The 20,635-nt window shown below is 36.7% G+C and overlaps 2 protein-coding genes across 5 annotated transcripts; one reads left to right on the top strand and one right to left on the bottom strand.

Annotated features, from left to right (window-relative positions):
- The first annotated feature begins 2,712 nt into the window (after window positions 1-2,712).
- pcx (pecanex) lies at window positions 2,713-16,904 on the top strand. Of its 4 annotated transcripts, none has more exons than XM_085489806.1 (16): window positions 2,713-3,544; window positions 4,076-4,322; window positions 4,751-5,029; window positions 5,162-5,514; window positions 5,641-5,784; window positions 5,897-6,144; window positions 6,247-6,500; window positions 6,643-6,711; window positions 6,974-10,290; window positions 10,754-11,215; window positions 11,790-11,934; window positions 12,257-12,515; window positions 12,582-12,935; window positions 13,039-13,151; window positions 13,362-13,636; window positions 13,996-16,904. In XM_085489806.1, exons 1-16 carry the CDS (start codon window positions 3,392-3,394, stop codon window positions 14,275-14,277), a joined length of 6,954 nt encoding a protein of 2,317 aa, XP_085345932.1. In that variant the 5' UTR covers window positions 2,713-3,391; the 3' UTR covers window positions 14,278-16,904. The 4 variants fall into 4 exon arrangements, with proteins under 4 accessions (XP_085345932.1, XP_085345931.1, XP_085345934.1 ...); XM_085489805.1 differs by having other exon boundaries at window positions 6,247-6,506; XM_085489808.1 differs by lacking the exon at window positions 6,643-6,711.
- LOC114946594 (thioredoxin, mitochondrial) lies at window positions 15,848-19,468 on the bottom strand. The gene is made up of 3 exons (XM_029323171.2): window positions 19,146-19,468; window positions 18,591-18,751; window positions 15,848-18,446 (listed from the first exon to the last, which is right to left on the bottom strand). Exon 3 carries the CDS (start codon window positions 18,310-18,312, stop codon window positions 17,917-17,919), a length of 396 nt encoding a protein of 131 aa, XP_029179004.1. The 5' UTR covers window positions 18,313-18,446; window positions 18,591-18,751; window positions 19,146-19,468; the 3' UTR covers window positions 15,848-17,916.
- Window positions 19,469-20,635: the final 1,167 nt, after the last annotated feature.

The raw sequence follows: 20,635 nt of genomic DNA, 5'->3' as shown, positions 1-20,635 counted from the left end.
TTTTTAACAAAGCTTTTGTGAAAAGAAAACTCTTTGATATGACAAGGCTTTTATAATTTTTTTAACATTTTTTTTCATCATTTTTTACCTTTTCTCGTTCTACCCCCCCAATTCTCGGAGAACAGAAGAACGAGAAAATTTCTCGCAACAAATATCTAATTTGAGTATTATTGCTTTGCTGCAAATTTTTTTACATTTTTTTTTTGTGAATTACGCAAATTCATGTTCTTGCTTTTTTGACGTTTTTTGAAAAAAAAACATGACTACAGTCGGTTAACAATTCAGAGATGAGATTTCACAGGCATACTCTTTTCGTACTCTCTACCTTCATTCAGAAACGAGCCATGGAGTCGAACTGTCAACAATTTTCGAGGAATGCGTGTGTTTTGTACGCTTTTGAAAGATAAAAGAGAGAGTGTGAGAAAAGAGGATATCACATACACATACATACAGCAGTTGTATCGCAACTTCTTCTTCTTGTTCATCACCTCCTGGAGTACAGTAAGACAGAATGTTAGTACTCTAGAGTTTTAAGGCCGACCCTCGAAGATTCCGATCAACGCCAGATCACTAATCCTGTACGATTCTTGTTCCAACAGCCTTGGGTGAATTATATATATATATATTATATATATTTATATATATATATATATATATATATATATATATATGTGATGATTGAGATGTCCGTGAACGTGAAACTCTTGGATTGACACTTGGATGGAAGGAACAAATGATTGACAAGTGGATTGATGCAAGTGGAAAGAGCGAGCGAGCGAGAGAGGAAGAGGTGAAAGAGGAGAGATGAGAGAGCAAAAGGAGAGAGAGAGAGAGTATATTTTTATTACAGGAGAATAATATATATATAGAGAGAGAGAGAAATGATATATATATGATGATGATGATGATGATGATGATAATGATGGTGATAGTGATGGTGATGATGATGATGATGATGATGATGGTGATGATGATGATGATGATAATGATGCACTGTGCCTAGAGAGAAGTCTTTACTAGACAAAAGTGTGGAGCGAGAATGCTTTTTTGAAAGCGTGGGAAGTTTTTTCTCGTAAGCGTGACCGCGAAAAAAAAATAAATGCCCGGAGGGCGAGATTCGCTGGACGGTTTAATGTTCTTACCGCGGTTTTGCTTTCAGATTGCGAGAGCGATCGACAGTGGTTGATCCGTGATTAATCCGCGCTTGCTCTCGCGGGAAAAAAGAGATAAGAGAGATTCCTGAGGTCGGCGCGGACGCGGTTATATTTGGAAAACAGGGGTCTCTCTCTACGGGTCCCGGAAATGTTAATCTTGATGACAAGCGGCGAGAGAAGGGGTGCGATGCGATATTAAAGTAATTATTAGCATATTATCTCTCATACAGTTTAATTTTTTTTCAGGAATTTCTCATACTTTTTACGTTGGACTTTAAAAGCTTTAACTGTCAGACTTTGTATTTGACGCATTCGCAGCCGAGTAATTTTTTCCAAAAACTTTTTTCAAAAAACTAAAATCCGGATTACAATAAACTTATAAATCTACAGCTGGTTGCCGCACACAGTTTGATCATTGAAAACTGATAAAATTGTCCTTTAAAATAATATACATGTAACTACTTCAAACGTTCAAAATTGAAGAACATTTATCTATGTACAAATCCAAATAGAGATAATGTCAAATTTATGTTAAAATTAGAAAAGCTTTTAAAATTCATTTTACATGCTCTTATTTTAAAAAGTGAGACTTAGAAGCAACGGGGCCCGTAACTTTTTATTGTTCCACAACACTTTGAAAAGAAGCAACAATTTATTAATATGAATTTTTTGCTATTCTATATATACCAAAAATATATAAAACAAATTTGTTCGAGATTAAAACTCACTTTGATTAATTTGTACTTTTAATAATAGACGACTACGTCAGCGGCAAACAACTAAATAGATTTTTAAATAACGTAGTGGTAAAACTACGTCAATGGCAACCAGCTATAGATTTTAAAAAGACGTACGACTATACGTCAGAGCGGCTGCGAATGGGTTTAACTTAAATTTATTAGCAGCAATTTTCATTGACAGCTCAACGCTTTATTAAAAAGAAACGAAAATAACAAAAAAAGTATTATGTATAATATAATTCTCTATTTATTGTCACTTAATTTATATGTAAATTATATTTGTAATAAAAGATATGCCTGTGTTATATATTAAATAGAAATTAATCCAGAAGTCTTGATCCCTAAAAAATTAACGTGAATTACTTTTCATATGTAATAACGAAATTTATTTACTTGTTTCAGATACGGTATGCTTCGCACATGTATCCTATCGGGCATCGTATGTGAGGAGACTTTGAGGAGAATGCTGAGTGCGTGTAAGGGACATTAAAAAACGCAAGAAAAAAAATTAATTACTAAAATAAAATTGCATATTAATATCGGGAACGCGCGTTTTTTGATTCGCATATGTTTTATATAAAATGTTTTATAAATAAGAAAAAGAGAGAAAAAGAGAGATATTATATCGATAGTATTTAATAAATATTTCTATCATAAATATTTTGCGTCAACGTGTATTATTGCTGAAAAATATTATGTTTGGCCTCTTTTATTTTATATTATATACGTAAAATATAGTATATTTCTCGAGTTAACAAGACGATTAAATTTTACTTCAACAAATCTGAAGATAAATTTAAGTTTTAGTTCTGAAATTTCTTTTTTGCACGCAAGACAATCGACAAAATCAATAATTTATATCTAGTCTCGTTTTATATCATTATGAAGCTTTAGGAAAATATTTCTCGAGTAAAAACGATAATTCAGTTTATTGTTTTAACAAATATACAGATGAATTTAGGTTTCGATCCTGAGAGATTTATTTTTCACGCTAAACTGTTAATAAAGACAATCAAGTTTATTATTTTTATCTGAGTTTGCAAAAAAAATTATGTTGTCGATAAGACAGATCACTTCCACCTCCAAGATTCATGGCTCAGCTGTCGGCAATATTGCGAACTGCATTACCGATCGAGTTTGACAGCTGTCAAATGTCTCGAGTATGAAACGTCAAAGCGCCACGATCGGCGACGAGCCGCACATACATATCTCTCTTATCTTCTTCTTTCCCTCGGGTTTTTACGGGGGCCGAGGAGGTGCGTCTGTGGTGGTGCGCGGTTCTGACCGTGAGAAGAGAGTCGTGTGTGCGCCAAATCCATCGATTAACGGGAACACACAAAATAAGATGCAACGTCGTCTCGCTGTTCGCCGCGCGAAGTCTGGCCGTGTCGAGGAGCTGACGATAACGAGCGGGCACCGAGTCGGACGTTAAAAAAAAAAAAGGTGGACGTTATGGGAAGATGGTGAGGCGGCTCGGTCACCTCGGCCACTGGGAACATGGGTTCGCAAACGCTGGAGATCTTGAGACAGGGCGTCTGGGCGAGCCTGACGGGCGGCTGGTTTTACGATCCGCATCTCGACGTTTTCTCCAACACCTTCCACCTATACATCTGGCTGTTCCTGCTCTGTCTGCCGTTCACGATTTATCTGGTAAGGGGAAAAAAATAAAGGGAAAAAGCGACATCCTTTTATGACGTGTTTCGTGTCAGCTGTTTATTTTGAAAGTTGCATAAGGATCTCTCTCTCGATCTCAACTTTCCCGCGAAATGATTTCTTTTCAAATAAATCGTGACAGGTCAAACATACTTTGCCTTCTTTGATTTATGTCACTTTCGAAAAAGACAGCTCTCTAATGTCAATATTTTAAATGTTTTTTTTACATATATACTTATAAATATAATTATAACAATCGTAAAAAAATACATACTTATATTTAATATAAATTTTATATAAATATAAAATGATATATATTGTTATATATATTTTGTTATATATAATATTATATAAATATGATATTAAACGTAAAATGTTTATATATTTAGTATAAAAAAAAAATATATTTCTTTAATTATTTATTTTTAAGAAATATATATATTTTTTTATATATGGAATTCATATATGGAATATCATAGATATTTGCTATTGTAACAGTTTGTTAAGCACAGTATTTCATATGTTTAGTATTTTCCTCCTACGTTATACGTTTGGTTGGCGTATTGCTCGTCGTTTGTTGCCGTCTTTGGAACAATAAAGTGTATGAATCATGCTCTACACTGTGTATATGATACAACAGAGTGTTTGGAAGAATCGAATCAGACCATCAGTCAGCAAAAGTCTGAGAGCGAAAAGAAACGAGCAGGCCACAATAAATCCAGGGAACAGTCGCAAGATCAGATGGGCCATGGCATAGAGCTGCAAGTTTTGAATGGTACATTGCATAATTTAAACATAGAATAAATCAGCTTAATTAGTTTAATAGCTGACTAGAATTGAATATTATTAGAGTTCTTATATGAAGAAAATAATAATAGGTATAGATTAGTTCTTCAAGAGTAACAATAACGTTTTTACATTAAAGAAACAAGGATAATTATTATACTATAATAAAGTTAAATTTTTTTGTTTAAAAAATTTTATCTGAATATTTCATCTATTATGATTGCATTCAATAATGGAATATGATGTGCATGTTATATGAGACTATGATATATTCTATGTTTGTAGTATATTAATTATATCATAAATATATGATTTTTTAATATTTTGATCTTTTTTATATATAAATTTTAATTATTTATTAAAAAAAACAGATTGTATGCGCAACACATTTTTTCACATATTTTTTTCTACTTTCAGGTAAGACGGATACACCACCTGTAGAATGTTCATCACGTAATTCGTTTATAGAACCAAATATACAGAATGCCGATGCAGATAGTATAACGTCTGAGTATAATCGGGATAAACCTAGTTCGACCATAGATTTAAAAGTAGAGATACATAGGAAAAATAGTTCGGAAAGTTCAGAGGAAGCACAGCAGCTTAGCAAACCGATGGTGACCAGCATTAATGTACACGAAGCTGAATTAGTTTCTGCGCAATATCATGAGCCACGTTTTAAGAATATTATAAATGGTAATTGAATATTTTATGACATTTAAATTTAATTTAAATTTAAATTTAATTTTAACAAATATTTCTATCCAATATGCATGCAAACAGATAGGAACGATAACTAACATTAATGATTGTAATATTTATTCATAGAATGGAAATTGTTGCGGCAAAAGTGTGTAGTAATAGCGGAGGAGGATCGACCGGGACCGCGCAAATTGTGTCGACATGCACCTGAGGATTCCAGAAATCGTCATCCTAAACAAAGCAGCCTGGGAAAGACTGGATCGGAGAGCCAGATAAAGCAGACCAGCTCGTTGGAATTGGAACATCCCGGTGACGATTATCCATATTGGAAGTCCAACCAGAGCGTTCGCAGACTCAATTCCAACTCCATACCAATGGAAACGCATCTGATGAATGATCATCCGCAGAGCTTGGAAATTATATCAAAGAAGGGAGATACAGACAACAATAAGATCTCGTCTCATCCGCAATCGTTAGAGGTAAAAGTCTCCCTATCTATATAGATTTATACATATTAATTAGAATAAATTTAGAATGTGAATGTGAGTAATGTTTGAAATCTTCATAACGCCTTGTCTCTTAACAAAACTATTTCTAATTTTAAGGTCATTACCAAAAAACCGCATCAACAGCTGATACATCCGCAAAGTCTCGAAACAATTGGCGCTGCTAGTAAAAATATAAATAATACCGACGATAATAATTTACCCCTTCATCCTCAGAGTCTTGAAACTATTAATACCAAAAAGGTACGAACAATTTATTTTACAAGTTATCTCTTTATACGAATATTTTATTTCAAAATATACACATATTTATGATAAGTAATAATAAAGAATGAAATAAAAATGAATGTTGAAGGTTTTACCACAAAACACATTGAAGAGGAACCAACTGCAGCTCTTACCGTATCTTAGTTATGGATCTGAAATAGTGCATCCAATAGCTGAGCAGAGCGACGAACAATTTGCCAATGAAAGTTCAGGAGGATTCAGTCTGCGAGACTCTTACAGTCCGTTACTTACGCGAAAAAACATGAACGACGCAAATGCTACGTCTAATAGAGACAGAAGTCTAAGCGCTGGAAGATTCGAAGATAGATTTTCGAGGTATTATCAAACAACGCACCGTCAAACAATTTTCAAATGTCCTTTAATTAAACATATATTAAAAACAAGCTTATATTGATATTATTCTATGTTATCTTCCAGGTTTAACGATGATAATGGAATAGACAATAACTCGGCAAATTCCCGAGACGCTTTACTCGATGAATCCAAGTCCGGTGCGAAGAGAAGATACAGTAACGCCAGTCAGAGCAGCCATGAATTTTCAGACGGTGAGAAAAGCAAGGAAAGGCGATTGGACAAATCTAAGAACGCGGAAGATCCACTGAACACAGGAAGCGTAGTCGGAATAGATTGGTTGTTCGAGAGTGGAGATTGTCCTGTGGAGCCGTGGACAAGTAAGAGTAAGTTTAACGTAAACCAAAAACTTGTGTCTTATAGGTAAAGCAAAAAAAAAAGATATCTTCTACTCGAATTATTTTTTTGCCATTTATGCAAGCTTCATACTGTTATGTTTTTTTTTCTAATTCGTGCTGCCAGTATTTTGGACTTTCACTCGCTCTGATGATACGGATACGTCAGAAAGCCTACAGACGGCTAGTACAGATTGTAAGTTGGACGTACTATAGAGCTAGAGGATGTCATTGAGAAGCTAAGATTTAAAAAAAAAATCCATATTTTAATACGACGCACAGGCTGATAAGCATATATCGTATATTTAGCACTTTGCGTATTATTCTTACTTTATCATAAGGTCAAATAATGATAAGAATGAAGTTTTTAGAAGCGATCGAGCTTTTAGCTTTCAACGCTGAAATTCCAGAATCAACGAGAACAATAAAAAAGCATGTTTGTATCCTGATCTGCATAGATCTTCACGCTAAGGAACCCGACTCGGGATCGTCCAGTACAACAACTCTCAGCATCGAGAACGAGGTGAAGCGAAAGTTGCTACCCCAGCTGGAAGTGGACAACCAAGCCGCCAAGCGTCACCAGGGAGCGATTCCCAAGCAAAGCCGTCCAAAACCCACCGCTACGGACGCTGTGGACGACAATATCGTCGCGTCTAGTGTCGAGCAACCACGGGAGAATCTCAAACGTTACCTCGAAGTACGACGGGAGAAGGCAAGGAGGCGAGGAGGCGGTGGCAAGTTCGAGCAGACCAGCGGATCGAACAACGAGCTGAGCACCCTGCTACCGAATCCGGCGCCACCTTTGCTGGCCGCGTTGCTGAACAACTCCGGCCGGGATCTGCCCGGCCAGTCAAGCTCCGCGTCGTCCGATCTGCGACTGAGTCGCGGCTCCGAGAACCGAAACTCCCGCAGCAGGTACGGACGACTGAAACATCCCAATCGCGCCCATCGTGGACTTCGAGGCAACATTTCCAACCGCGACGACAACGTCGTCCCGTTGACCGCCCTGTTCGGCCTGATCTCCAGCGGCGAGTATCACCTGGCCACCAATCAGAACGACACGTCAGAGGGAGCCGTGCATTATTTTCGCGACGACAATGGTCGCTGGCTAGCCTACACGTTCGATGAAAAGAGCTGCTCGGACGTGGCCGCAGCGGCGGCGATGACGCAGATGCCTACCAATCCGCACAACGAGAAACTGCTAAACACCCTGCTGCGCCAGCAACTCAACCAGAATATACACTACGACGCTGCCAACTGGGAACTCGCTGATTCTCTTAGCAACAGTTACAGTAGCCTGTCGCTGAACTCCGCCGGTCTGACGGTCATCATCGACACTCCACCGGTTTTGTCGAGTCCGGCGAGCAATCAGACCAAGACGCAGAGCTCACCGCCGTCGAACCTGATCTCGTCGAATACCGGAAGCTCGAATCAGTGCACTCTAGGCGAGAACTCGGAGCGCGAACATTTTCATCATACGTTGATAGCGCGCTCGGACTCGATGGCCGATAGGAATCGAAGGTTGCAGAACTTGCTGGGTAACCTGAACCTGAATCAGTATCAATCGGACCCTAACAGCCGCATGCCTGTGTTGACGTTGCCGCATCAAGAACCCGACATAAACACGAGTCTGTCATGGAATCGGTTCGTCGACGGCCTCGACGGCTCCGACGGCTCCAAGCCGAAGCAGACTAGACACTATTACAAGTGGAAAATCGGTAGGTTGCCGCACGTTAAGGTCCGCTTCGATCGTCTCGCGTTGCTGGCTCTGCTGGACCGTAACTTGACCGTCTTCGAGACCATTGTGTCCACGTTCCTGGCGGGCGCGGTCGCAGGACTGGGTCTCCTGCTGCTTCAACAGGGCTTCTATCGAGACATATTTGCATTTATATTCTGCTTCGTGACTGCCGGCTGCCAGTATTCCCTGCTCAAGTCGGTCCAACCCGACGCGGCGTCGCCCACGCACGGTTTCAATCGCATTATAGTGTTCTCCAGGCCCGCGTACTATATCCTGTGCTCGAGCCTGATTCTGATCTTCGACGAGATCCTAAGGAACTTCAAATCGTCGGACTTTCGCGTGTACGGGCTCCGCGTCGCCGATTACGATCTTGTGCTGCAAGTGCGAAACGTATTGTTGATATTTCTGCTGTGCTTTCCAATTGTGTTCTCCCTAGGATTATTTCCCCAGATCAACACGTTCCTCATGTACGTCTGCGAACACTTGGACATTCATCTGTTCGGTGGCAACGCGACCACCAGTCTGGTCTCGTCCGTATACTGTCTATGCCGTAGCGTATTCGCCGTCCTTATTCTTTACGGATTCGCCTACGGAGCTCTTTTGGAGCCCAAATCCTCGCAACACATTCTGTTTTCCATCTTCGTGGGTCTGCTCGTGGTGATATCCTATCATCTCAGCCGGTCGTCCTCGGATCCGACCGTGATATGGGATATCCTGAAAGCGAACCTGTGGCCGCCGGAAATAGGGGATCGCTATGTCGAGGAAAAGGAGGCCAAGATCATCGAGAATACGTCGTCGCAACGCGACAACGTGGCCGCTAGCTACAAGGAAGCCAAGAGCAAGATATCCGGCAGAAAGAAGGACGTGAAGATCAAAGTCGGCGAGCAAATGTCGGACACCGAACTGGTGGATCCCCTCCCGGAGAAGCTTCGTTCGACCGTGAACGCCAGATTGAAGAACGACGCGATCGTATGCGCGGTCATCGGCACCCTGTCCTTTGGTATCCACCGTACGACGGTATTCACGGCCCTCCAACCGGAACTCAACCCCGTCCTATGCAGCATCGTTAGCTGCCTGGGCTTCCTTCTGCATTACATCGTACCGCAGTTGCGCAAGCAGCTGCCCTGGCTGTGTCTGTCCAGGCCGGTTCTACGTAGCCACGAGCACGCGCAGTTCGAAGTACGCGAGCCGGTGAGGATCATGTGGTTCGAGAAGGCTTACGTATGCCTGTGCTTCCTCGAACGGAACATCCTGTATCCGGTGGTCTTCCTAGGCGCGCTCACTGAGTGCTCGTCTAAGATCGCGGACAAGTTCGGCGAGAGCGTGGGCGCGCTCATCGTGGTCATCTGCGGACTCAAATCCCTGAGATCGGCGTACTCGGACCCGTCCACTCGCTACCTCGTCTTGGTCTTCGCAGCGCTCTTCTTCCAACTGGACTTCAGCAATCTCAGCGAGACCTTCCTCATGGATTACTTCGTCACCGGGATCGCGTTCGCCAAGATTTACGAGCTGCTCCTCAAGATACGCTTCGTCGTTACCTACATCGCGCCCTGGCAGATTACCTGGGGCAGCGCGTTCCACGCGTTCGCCCAACCGTTCTCAGTGCCGCACTCGGCGATGCTCTTCCTCCAGGCCGGTATCTCGGCGATGCTCAGCACACCCTTGAACCCGTTGCTGGGCAGCGCGATCTTCATCTCGTCATACGTGCGACCTGTCAAGTTCTGGGAGAGGGACTACAAGACCAGGAGAGTGGATCACTCGAATACGCGAATGTCCTCGCATCTAGAACGTAATCTCGGCGCGGACGACAACAATCTCAATTCGATATTTTACGAACAGCTCACGCGATCTCTTCAGCACAGTCTCTGCGGCGACCTCGCCCTAGGTCGATGGGGTAACGTCGAGCAGGGCGACTGCTTTCTGCTCGCGTCGGATTATTTGAACTGTCTGGTGCACATAGTACAATTGGGCAACGGGCTGGTGACGTTTCAGCTCAGGGGTCTCGAGTTCCGAGGAACTTATTGTCAGCAAAGAGAGGTACGCATACAAAATTACCAGGGTTGGGTAGTAACTAGTTAATTAGTTGAAAGTTCAAAAATTCATGACTTTTAACTTAGCTTAGTTAATTTAAAATGCATTAATTTTTAACTTCAACTAGTTTGACCTTAAACTTATTAACTCTTTTCCAAAGTTAAATTTTTTTAATCTCTGAATACCATTATTGTTTTAAGTTATAAACATATTTTTTTAAATTAAAGTATTATTAATTTTTATGTTCATTTGTTGTCAATTGTAATTACCAAAAAATATAGTTCTATATAAAAATCAAAATTTTTTATTTATTTGTTATAAATTTTAAAAGAATTAATAAACAAAATTCTAATTTAATCTTAACTTAGTTTAAAAAAATCATTAACTTACTCAACTCTGAAAATTATATACAATACGCTGATTGTTTTTTTATTAAAAATTTTTACGCTAACATGATCTCTATTTCTAGGTGGAAGCGATCTCGGAAGGCATCGAGGACAACGACAACTGCTGCTGCTGCGAGATGGGACACCTGTCGAACGTACTCAGCGTAAACGCCGCCTTCAGTCAACGCTGGCTCGCCTGGGAAGTCGCGAGCGCCAAATACGTCCTCGAGGGATACTCGATCTCCGACAATTCAGCTGGTTCCATGCTCCAGGTGTTCGAGTTTCGCAAGGTACTGGTTACTTACTACGTGAAGAGTATCGTCTTCTACGCCGTGAAGTCGTCCAAGTTGAAGCAGTGGCTGGAGAACGCGGACATCATCGACGCGCTCAAGCCTACCCTGGACAAGAACTTCGTCGACCTCGATCCGGTCTTCAACGTGAACATCGATGAAGATTTCGACTTCCGAGCGAGCGGGATCACGCGGAGTAGTTTCTGCAATGTTTACCTCGACTGGATACAATATTGCGCTGGTAAACAAGATAAGGTGATATATTAGTAATATTCGCATTATTTTTTTCATCACTTTAATACTGAAATAATATATGATATTTGGATAAATTTTTCATGTTTTTTATCTGTACATTAAATCAGAAAATATATCTTTCTGCAAATAGATCAGTCAAAAGTTTAAATTATAAGATAATTCTGAATTGTTTGAAATTACAAGATGTATTTATCTATTATTCAGAATCAAAAAGAAGAGAATGGATATTTTATTTATAGTACTAATCGAAATAAAAAAAATGTCTTAATCAATATAGCTTAATTAATTAAAAATATCGAAATAACGCAGTTTCACTAAAATATATAAATTTTATCACTGAAACAATCAATTCATCTATATTGATTAAGATTTTTTGTTTGTTTAATTAGTATTATAGATAAAATAATTCGTCCTTCTTTCTTTAACATCATCTAGTTGAGAAAAAGAAAAGAAATCTGTATCATTTAAAATATCAAAATTATAAATTGTCAAAGTATTAAGGTGACGATTTATTTACATAAAATTCACAATTTTTTTGACATATAAATATTTCACGTCATGTTATGCTTTCTAGTCGCTGGATAGAACTCGTGAGTCTTATCTGGGGTCTCTGTGCCTCTCATTGAGTCTGTTAGGAAGACGTGTCTTAGGAGCTGCATCTCACAACACATTATCGGGTGTTGAGTTTTTTCTCTATGGGCTACACGCGTTATTTAAAGGTACAGTATTTTGCTTTTATGATGTATCGTAATAATTATATAGATTTATATATTTTTTAGAAATAATATATTAATTATATTTAATACAATACTATATAACATATAATTCATATATAATATAATATCATATTTAAAATATATTTATAACTCAATCAATATTTTAACAAATACTGTTTTTCACTAAAAGAATTTTAACAATATCTGTTGTCTTTCCATAAAATATCAGGATTATATTTCTTTGTTTGAATTATAAAACGAGCCCTTATTCGACCTACAATTAATAATACATTCTGCATATTGAAATATCTGTATTTAATAACAGGAGATTTTCGGATAACATCAGTTCGCGATGAATGGGTGCTGCACGACGTCGATCTGTTGCGCAGCGTGGTCGCTAAAGGAATAAGAATGGCCTTGAAATTGCATCAGGATCACTTTATGAGTCCAGAACAGTACATCGAATCTTCAGCGCTCTTCGAGGCTATCGACAATCATGATCAGAACCTCGTCATCAGTCACGAAGCAGATCCACTTTGGAGGAACGCAGTCTTGAGCGGCGCTCCCAGTCTTCTGGCACTCAGGTTTGCACAATTAAGTATAATTCAATCAAGCAAAAGCATTTTAACGTAAACATTCGAAACTTTCAGACATGTACTCGACGACGGTATAGACGAGTACAAAGTGATAATGCTCAACAAACGTTTCCTGAGCTTCCGAGTGATCAAGATGAATCGCGAGTGCGTCCGCGGACTCTGGGCCGGCCAGCAACAGGAGTTGGTGTACCTGAGGAACCGAAATCCGGAGCGCGGGTCTATACAGAATGCCAAGCAGGCTCTTAGAAATATCATCAACAGTTCCTGCGACCAGCCGATTGGATATCCGATTTATGTCTCTCCGTTGACAACCAGTTACGCCGAGACCAACGAACAGTTGTGCTCGATAATCGGAGGACCGTTGACATTCGGTACAATAAAAAGCACTGTATTAAAGTTATGGAGAAGGTACGTTTTGAAGATAACTTTTTGCTTCTGATTGACCTCGATTTAATTAAACTTATAATTTAAATCAGAGTCTGATGATTCATTCGTGCTTGCATGTTTTTAGAATAAGAAGAAGATGCGGTCAAGGTTGTTCCTCAGGTGGCACCGGTTCTCAAGACGACGGTGGTTTCGGAAATGACGGAGTGTACGCGATGACCACTTACAACATACACTCTGGTATTTTACAATATTAATTAAAAAAGCACAAATAAGTTTAATTATCTCTTTGATGCACCGTTCAATTATTTTATTCAGGTTCTTTATTCCCTGAAAAAAACGCTCTTTCTTGATTTGTTTTTAGATAATATAAATTTATTATATAATTTTCAAACATTGATGTAATAAATATTTATATATCTTCATACTGAACATGCTTTATGAATATAGGCTATGCCCAATCGGGTCACAACACTTCTGGTTCGCAATCGATGGAATCCGGCTGTCAGATCGGCGGTTCGACCGGCCGAGGATCCCTCGGTCGTGCGAATACGGGTTCTCTTGGTGGTAACAGAGGCTCGCTCGCTTCTGTTGGGAAACCAACCAGTTCAACCCTCGCCAGTCTGGCCGGATTGCTCAGTAATAGCGACATTAAAACGGAAACAAAGAGTGAGACAAGCTTCTCCAGCAAGCTCGAAAAGGAGGAAGTTTTTCAAAGAGTTCGTGTAAGTATTGTAACAGCAGCACTCAAGCAGAATTTAAACTTATATTCTTTTACTGGTTTAAATATATAATTCTATCTATTCCATTAGCCACTTTCAGGAATAGATTATTTTCTGACATGTTAAATTATGTTTAAATTTGTATTTTATTGAAATTCAAGTATTTTATTATATATATTTAACACCATCATTAATTAACAAAGAAACTTAATGGAATAAATACAACTTTTAAAAATTTATTTAATTCACGAAAATTTATATAAAATTGAATTCTGCCTTAATATACATATTTAGGATTAGAATGAAGTGGAAATTGAATCTTTTTACATGCACGAATCATAATTCAAGTTTTCCACAAACAGATTATGGATCCTAATCAAGTATACGACGCAATCAATTTGGGTCGGCGTATAGACGTAATTTGGCCGGACGAGAGGATGCGACAGCAAGGCGGTCGTTCCGGCTGGCAACATTGGGTACCGGAAAGAGGAATGGAAGGTTGCGTGGTCCACCGCTGGTCCCCGAATCATCGCGATCCCAATCGACGATCGCATGTCGACAAGGTCATCCTACTCGTAAAGATCGAGGATAAATACGTGCCGATAGCTGAACAAGGCGTACGGGATCTAGGAGCGGAGGTTTAGTGAGATATTTTTGAAACTAGTGCAATAACTTGCGATCATGCCTTTTGTACTACTTGGCAAATGATTGTTCTCCCCGATCTGCGGATGCGTGATGCGATAACGCATGTATATGTTCAGCAAAAATAAGAAACCTTCAAATAAGAAACTCTGAATGCTATTGGATTTTAGACTTCAATATGCATGATAACATTTGACTTTCTCAAATCATAAAGCATTTCAGATTGTTAAGATATTAATATACTAAATTGGAAACTTTAGAGAAAAAAATAAAACTATTTTTGTTGAATAAATTTTTATAATTTTTATGAAGACATTTTTCTCTGAAAATATAAGTACTTGTCAAGATTTTTGAAGGTTTCTAGTATAAATCACAAAAGTGCAAAATGAATACGAACAAATGTATCATATTGACGATGTTGAATACTAGTTTCGTACTTCCACAAAGTCAATACTCGCCATTAGGACGTAATCCAAGGGACTCGAATCAACGATATACTTAATTGTAAATATAAAAAATATTTAACTTATCTCCACATTGACAGGTTTCATTGCAATTATAACATTGCGATTCTAATATTGTATAATTTAGCAATTTTTTCAAAATATTGAGAAATTTACATATACTTTCACTTGCGCTTCTGTAGGATCGCTGTAAAAATTTTGCCTCGTAAAATTTTCTCCGCACTTAGCACGTCTCGCTCCAAAAATTACTTTTTTATCACTTCTCATTTTCGTCGATCTGTACTTGGATATTTTCATCAGGTACGACTCGATAGAATCTCTTAGAGATTTATAAGACAAATTTTTATATTTATTTCTATTGTATGATCAGAATTGTTGTTAAAGTTAAAAGTTTGACTTTTCTGTAGGAAACACCAATGCGTTTAAAAGAATCGAGAATTAATAGAATCTGTATAAAAAAGAGAGAGAGAAGGAAAGAGAGAGAGAGACAAGGAGACGAAAAAGAGAGAAAGATATGAGAATATTTTGTCACCTTGTATCACAAATACATAATATGTATATTGTTATTTCTCGCGAGAAGGCAGAATGCCAAGTTATTCAATGCCAAAAACCAAATTGTATCATGTTGTACTATATACTGTATATTATAATACGACGATATTAGTTTGTCTCACACATACACCAAACCGGAGGAGCATACGTTACTTGTTGCCCAATGTACATCTTAAATTACTTAATTATTGATTAAGAGAAAAAGATAGGTTTTTGCGAACGACACGTTCCTCTTCCATTAATCTATAATAATATAAATAATATATATTTTTGGCGGTTGAATATGGAAAAGAAAAAAAAGAGAACACAGACGAATCGCTCCAAGTAGTTAAACTACTGTATTTATATATATATATATATAAACGAATATATATAAATGATGTATCATATAAGAGCGGGAGGGAAAAGAGGGAAGCTCTCTTAAATACAGCTGTAATAATGATCATACGCAGCGGATGAAAATACGCATAACGAATGGTACCGATATATATATATTAGACTACTTGTACATAAAATATTATTCATGTTTTTCTACGAGAGATTTTTGTTATAACGATTCTCTTTTTTAAACCAGATAGAGTGTAGATAAGAGCTGTAAATATCTTTTAGGATTGCGCGACACCATCGCAGACCTCGAAGCGTCCAGAAATATTATTATTCTACTCGAGCGTGTGTTATTTTACGGGGCCACCCACACACACACACACACACACACACACACACACACACACACACACACACACACACAAACACAAACACATACATAAATACAAATACACGACAGGACATATCTGCTTTACTTCCATACGCCCATGTACAAAGGCTCGAACTCACACATGGCATTACTTAATTATATATGAGCTAAAGTAAAATTGTTAGTCTCACACGACAGTGCATTTACATCTCGTTGTAACAAGGAATACTGTACAGATGAATGCACTGGCGTAATGCAATGAAACGTTTATGCTGTTACACTCGAAAGAAAGTTACACGAATTCTTTTTCTTTTTTTTTCTTTTTAATTTTGTATATAATGTAAATTAATAATAATAATTTTGCTTTACTTGTTTCAACATCATATAAATGTTAAAAACGAATTCGATAAAAAAATCGTCTATATAACTGGTTATTTAAATAAGGAACGGTTGCTTGCAAAAATTCTGTAAATCCGTATCATATAAATATATATATATATATATATAATATATATATATATATATATATATATATATATTTGTTCGATGCCGTGTAGAAAAAAAAATATATATATATTTCACAGAATAGAAGAAAAATAGTAAAAAAAATAGTTTTTTGCAAGTGACCATACAGAATCACAGCATTGCCTTATCGTGGTGTCTTAAAAAACACCTGACTGATGACAAAAAAGATTATATAGCTAGTCTTTTAATTGTTGGTATAACAAACACACACACCCACACACACATTTATGTATCGCTTGCTGCCGAAAGATGCGAAAGAGAGAAAAGTTATGTGGAGTAATAATCTTTATTATATCTCTGGCCTACTATATCTTTAATGGACAGTACTTTCATACACTGATTGTACACACAAAATGGTCTTATGATCAAGAATAAACGAGAAATTGAAATCTGATTTATCTCGGTTGCACTGCCACAAAAAAGATACACACATCGCGATTTACATCCAATATAAGCTGTTTTAAAATAATTATTCTCTTATTGTTAGTTAGCCTCTCTTGATTAACTGGCTGAAATTAATATATACACTTTGTACAATTTAAATTATTCATATAAATTAGATAGTGAGATTTTTTTTAATGAAATTAATCTATTCAGAAAAATATATATAAATTATATGTATATATATATATAGTGTATTATTAAAAATATTTGTCACTTCATAATAACGCAATTCAAATCACATTACTTTATTATCATCGCACGTAATTCGTTATTGAATTGACTCGTAAGATGCTTTTTTTATTATATATCATATATATATATATATATTTATAAATAAATATTAAATGATGACATGAATAGCTATTTCAAGAATTGTGTTGGCAAAAGTCTTGTCTAAAAAGATGTATATCACAAGTGCTTGGACAAGTTCTACAATAGCTTCTAATATACGCTTTCTATAATATATATATATATGATTTGTATAATATAGAATTCTGTTGCACTCTTTTCTCAATATCTCAAGGAAAAATCGCTATTTTCTAATATCCTTTTGGTCAATTCGAGAATATAGGCTGCTGAGAACAAGCTCTGTGTTAGAGTACGTATTTCTATATAGAATAATCTATATAAAAGAAATATTTTAGTACAACCTGGACATCAGATTTAGTATACAAGTATTAGTTTCATATTGAGAATTATACTATATATATATTAGAGATATGCCATTTTACAACATAAATATATATATCTAAAATCTTTAAGTTATATAATGCACGCTTATCTGAGAACGATTAGATTAAAAAAGGCCGTAAGTCTCGGACGAAGTAGCTCGTGAAATATTACATATTTTCTCTATGAAAATACATTCATAAGTGATAGAGAAATTGGAAGCATAAAGTGCGTATTACATAATTTACAGTGTATGTAATTACATGATTAGGACTTTATATTGTTTTCCATATTCATTGGTCCTTCGTTAGCTTTTGTATTAAATTTTCTATCATTTCATTATTGACTAAACCGATAAATTTATCCACGACTAAGCCATTCGAGATGGCTATTACTGCGGGTACAGCTTTCACTTCGAAGACATGCACCAATTCAGGATTTTCTTCCACGTCGATTATAGCCAGATCTAACTTGTCCATAGGTTCTATAAGTTCTATTAATTTGGGTGTCAATATCTTACATGGATCACACCAATCTGCGTGAAAATTGACTATAACTGGCACCGTGCCGTTCATCACCTTATTCACAAACTCGTTGTTATTGTTTATCTCGTAACGCTTATTATTAGGGTGAGATAATGAGATACGTCTCACCACAGACAGCATGCAATTTCTTATACTGCACAACATCGTTTCTCTCTTTTAAACGCGTTACTGGCAAGATAAATAAAAGATTAACAGCTATGTAAAAAGATAATTACATTAATATATTAAGTCTTGCATGTATTCAAGATCTTCATACTTGTCATCGAACAAAAATGTCTCTGAAAACAAAAATTGTTTACTATTAGTAATATATATAAGAATGCAGTATTTATATCTGGATAAACTTTTTTATCAAAAACATTACAAATTTTGATTCTATTATAGTAATAACATATATATTTTGTTAATAATTTAAAACATACCAAAGAGAGAAAGGAGATGTTTAAAAAACCCAGCTGGATATCCTAACTGGTCTAACAGTTTCCATCAATCCAAATTTAATATATCCGATGAGAGAAATTGCAGATGAGATAATTAATAAAACCAGAAGTGTTATACGCCAAATGAAGAGTCGATCATACACCTGAAGAAGAAAGATTCATTTTTAATTTAATTATATAATTTTTTCACAATATGAATGGTGCATATTGAATGTCTTATTTTTAATATTTGTATAAATTATATATAAATTTTATATATATTAGAGATATAAATATATAAAATCGATTCTTTCACTAGGATAAAAATAATTTAAAAGCTCTCGTAGCATATTTTTCTCGTCACAAAATAAATATCGCCATTTAATTTCCAATAGAAAAAGCAATTAAAGACGAAAATGTAATCAAGACGCTCTCTCTCTCTCCCTCTTTCTCGCACTTGTTCGAAGACATAGGTTAGCTTTTTCTAATACTAATGTCATCCGAGCACGCAGCAGGATTTTTAAATCGCAATCAATATTATATAAATACATTTATTACCTTGGTCTCCGTAGGAGCGGGTCTCTCTGACGCGCGCGGCACACTGATCAAAATAATCGTGATCGCGCTGACAAGCAGGATTGCGATCGCGCCGATCTTCTTCTCGACCCGCAACGACACGACGAATATCAACGCGGCCACCACCCACAGACCGAGGATGATGAATAATCCTACGCCGATGCCGAGTATCAAGGTGGTCATATCCTTCGAAGAGGGGAAAAATAATACGACAGAACTCCGTCAGAGAAAACGGAGACGTACGTATATGATGAGACAGTTTGACAGATAGCGCGCGTTTCTGCGCCTTTATCCTCGCGTATCGATCCCCTCTATTCTAAGGACCCCTATTCTAAAATTTCTCCGCTATTTTAAATCAGCTGTTTCCTCCTCTCCTTCATATAAATTCACATTTTTCTCACGAATTTTTAGTAATCTTTATGTATATTTATATCTTAAATTATACTTTAATTTATACACGAAATAGCATGATTAAATAAGAATATTATAAAGTGTGGGCGATTCCTTGTATATCCATAAATCTTCAGGCTTTTATATTTTTTATGTCACGACATAATTTTAATTCATCTAATTTTTTTAAGACAATTATTATAATTTGCAACTATTTTAATCAGTGGAATTATTTTTATGTTATTAAAAAGTAAAACGACCTGCCATAGTATTTCTTCTTTTTTATATTTTTATTTTTATTTTTGATTATTTGTGTGTTTCATTATTTTATTATATTGAATTTTTAACTCAAGAATATCATCAATTTGTACAAATTATTTAACATTTTAATTATTTATTATTTAATCATTATTTACACAGATTATGTTCCCCATATGTGCTTCTCAATATGCTCGAAAAATCGTTTGACCGAGTTAATAGGAGAATATATTTTGCGAAGAGGTAGCACAAACAACGATAAATGTCTCCTAATATGTTCGAAAAATCATTTCTGAGTTATTAGGCAAATATGTTTTGCAAAGAGGTAGTCGAATATTTTCGTAGAGTACTGTCGGTAAAAATTTTATCGTGTCGATAATGCAAGTAGATAAATTATCGACGGTGATATAAATTTTACCGACCAAACATTTTTACCGACAGTACCGAGTTGGAAATGTTACCAACTTACCTCTTCGAAAATATAATCTCTTGGTAGCGACTAGCGACCTCCTTGCAAAATATATTCGCCTGTTAACTTAAAAAGAATTTTTCGGACATTTTAAGAGATATTTATTGCCGTATTACCTCCTTGCAAAACATATTCGCCTAATAACTCAGAAATAATTTTTCGGACATTTTAGAGACATTTATTGCCGTATTACCTCCTTGCAAAACATATTTGCCTAATAACTTAGAAATAATTTTTCGGACATTTTAGAGACATTTATTGCCGTATTACCTCCTTGCAAAATATATTTGCCTGTTAACTTAAAATGAATTTTTCGGGACATTTTAGAGACATTTATTGCCGTATTACCTCCTTG

This window comes from Nylanderia fulva, unplaced genomic scaffold (assembly GCF_048542155.1).
Source record: "Nylanderia fulva isolate GAGA-0341 unplaced genomic scaffold, ASM4854215v1 Scaffold9, whole genome shotgun sequence".
Lineage (NCBI taxonomy): Eukaryota > Metazoa > Arthropoda > Insecta > Hymenoptera > Formicidae > Nylanderia > Nylanderia fulva.
This window is presented reverse-complemented; position numbering and strand designations above follow the sequence as displayed.

Coding starts and splice junctions, on each gene's coding strand:
- LOC114946594 (XM_029323171.2), bottom strand. CDS start 18,312: ATGTTGTGCAGTATAAGAAATTGCATGCTGTCTGTGGTGAGACGTATC.
- pcx (XM_085489805.1), top strand. CDS start 3,392: ATGGGTTCGCAAACGCTGGAGATCTTGAGACAGGGCGTCTGGGCGAGC. Junction 11,216..11,789: donor GCGCTGGTAAACAAGATAAG/GTGATATATTAG, acceptor TATGCTTTCTAG/TCGCTGGATAGAACTCGTGA. Junction 12,936..13,038: donor GTATTAAAGTTATGGAGAAG/GTACGTTTTGAA, acceptor GCATGTTTTTAG/AATAAGAAGAAGATGCGGTC.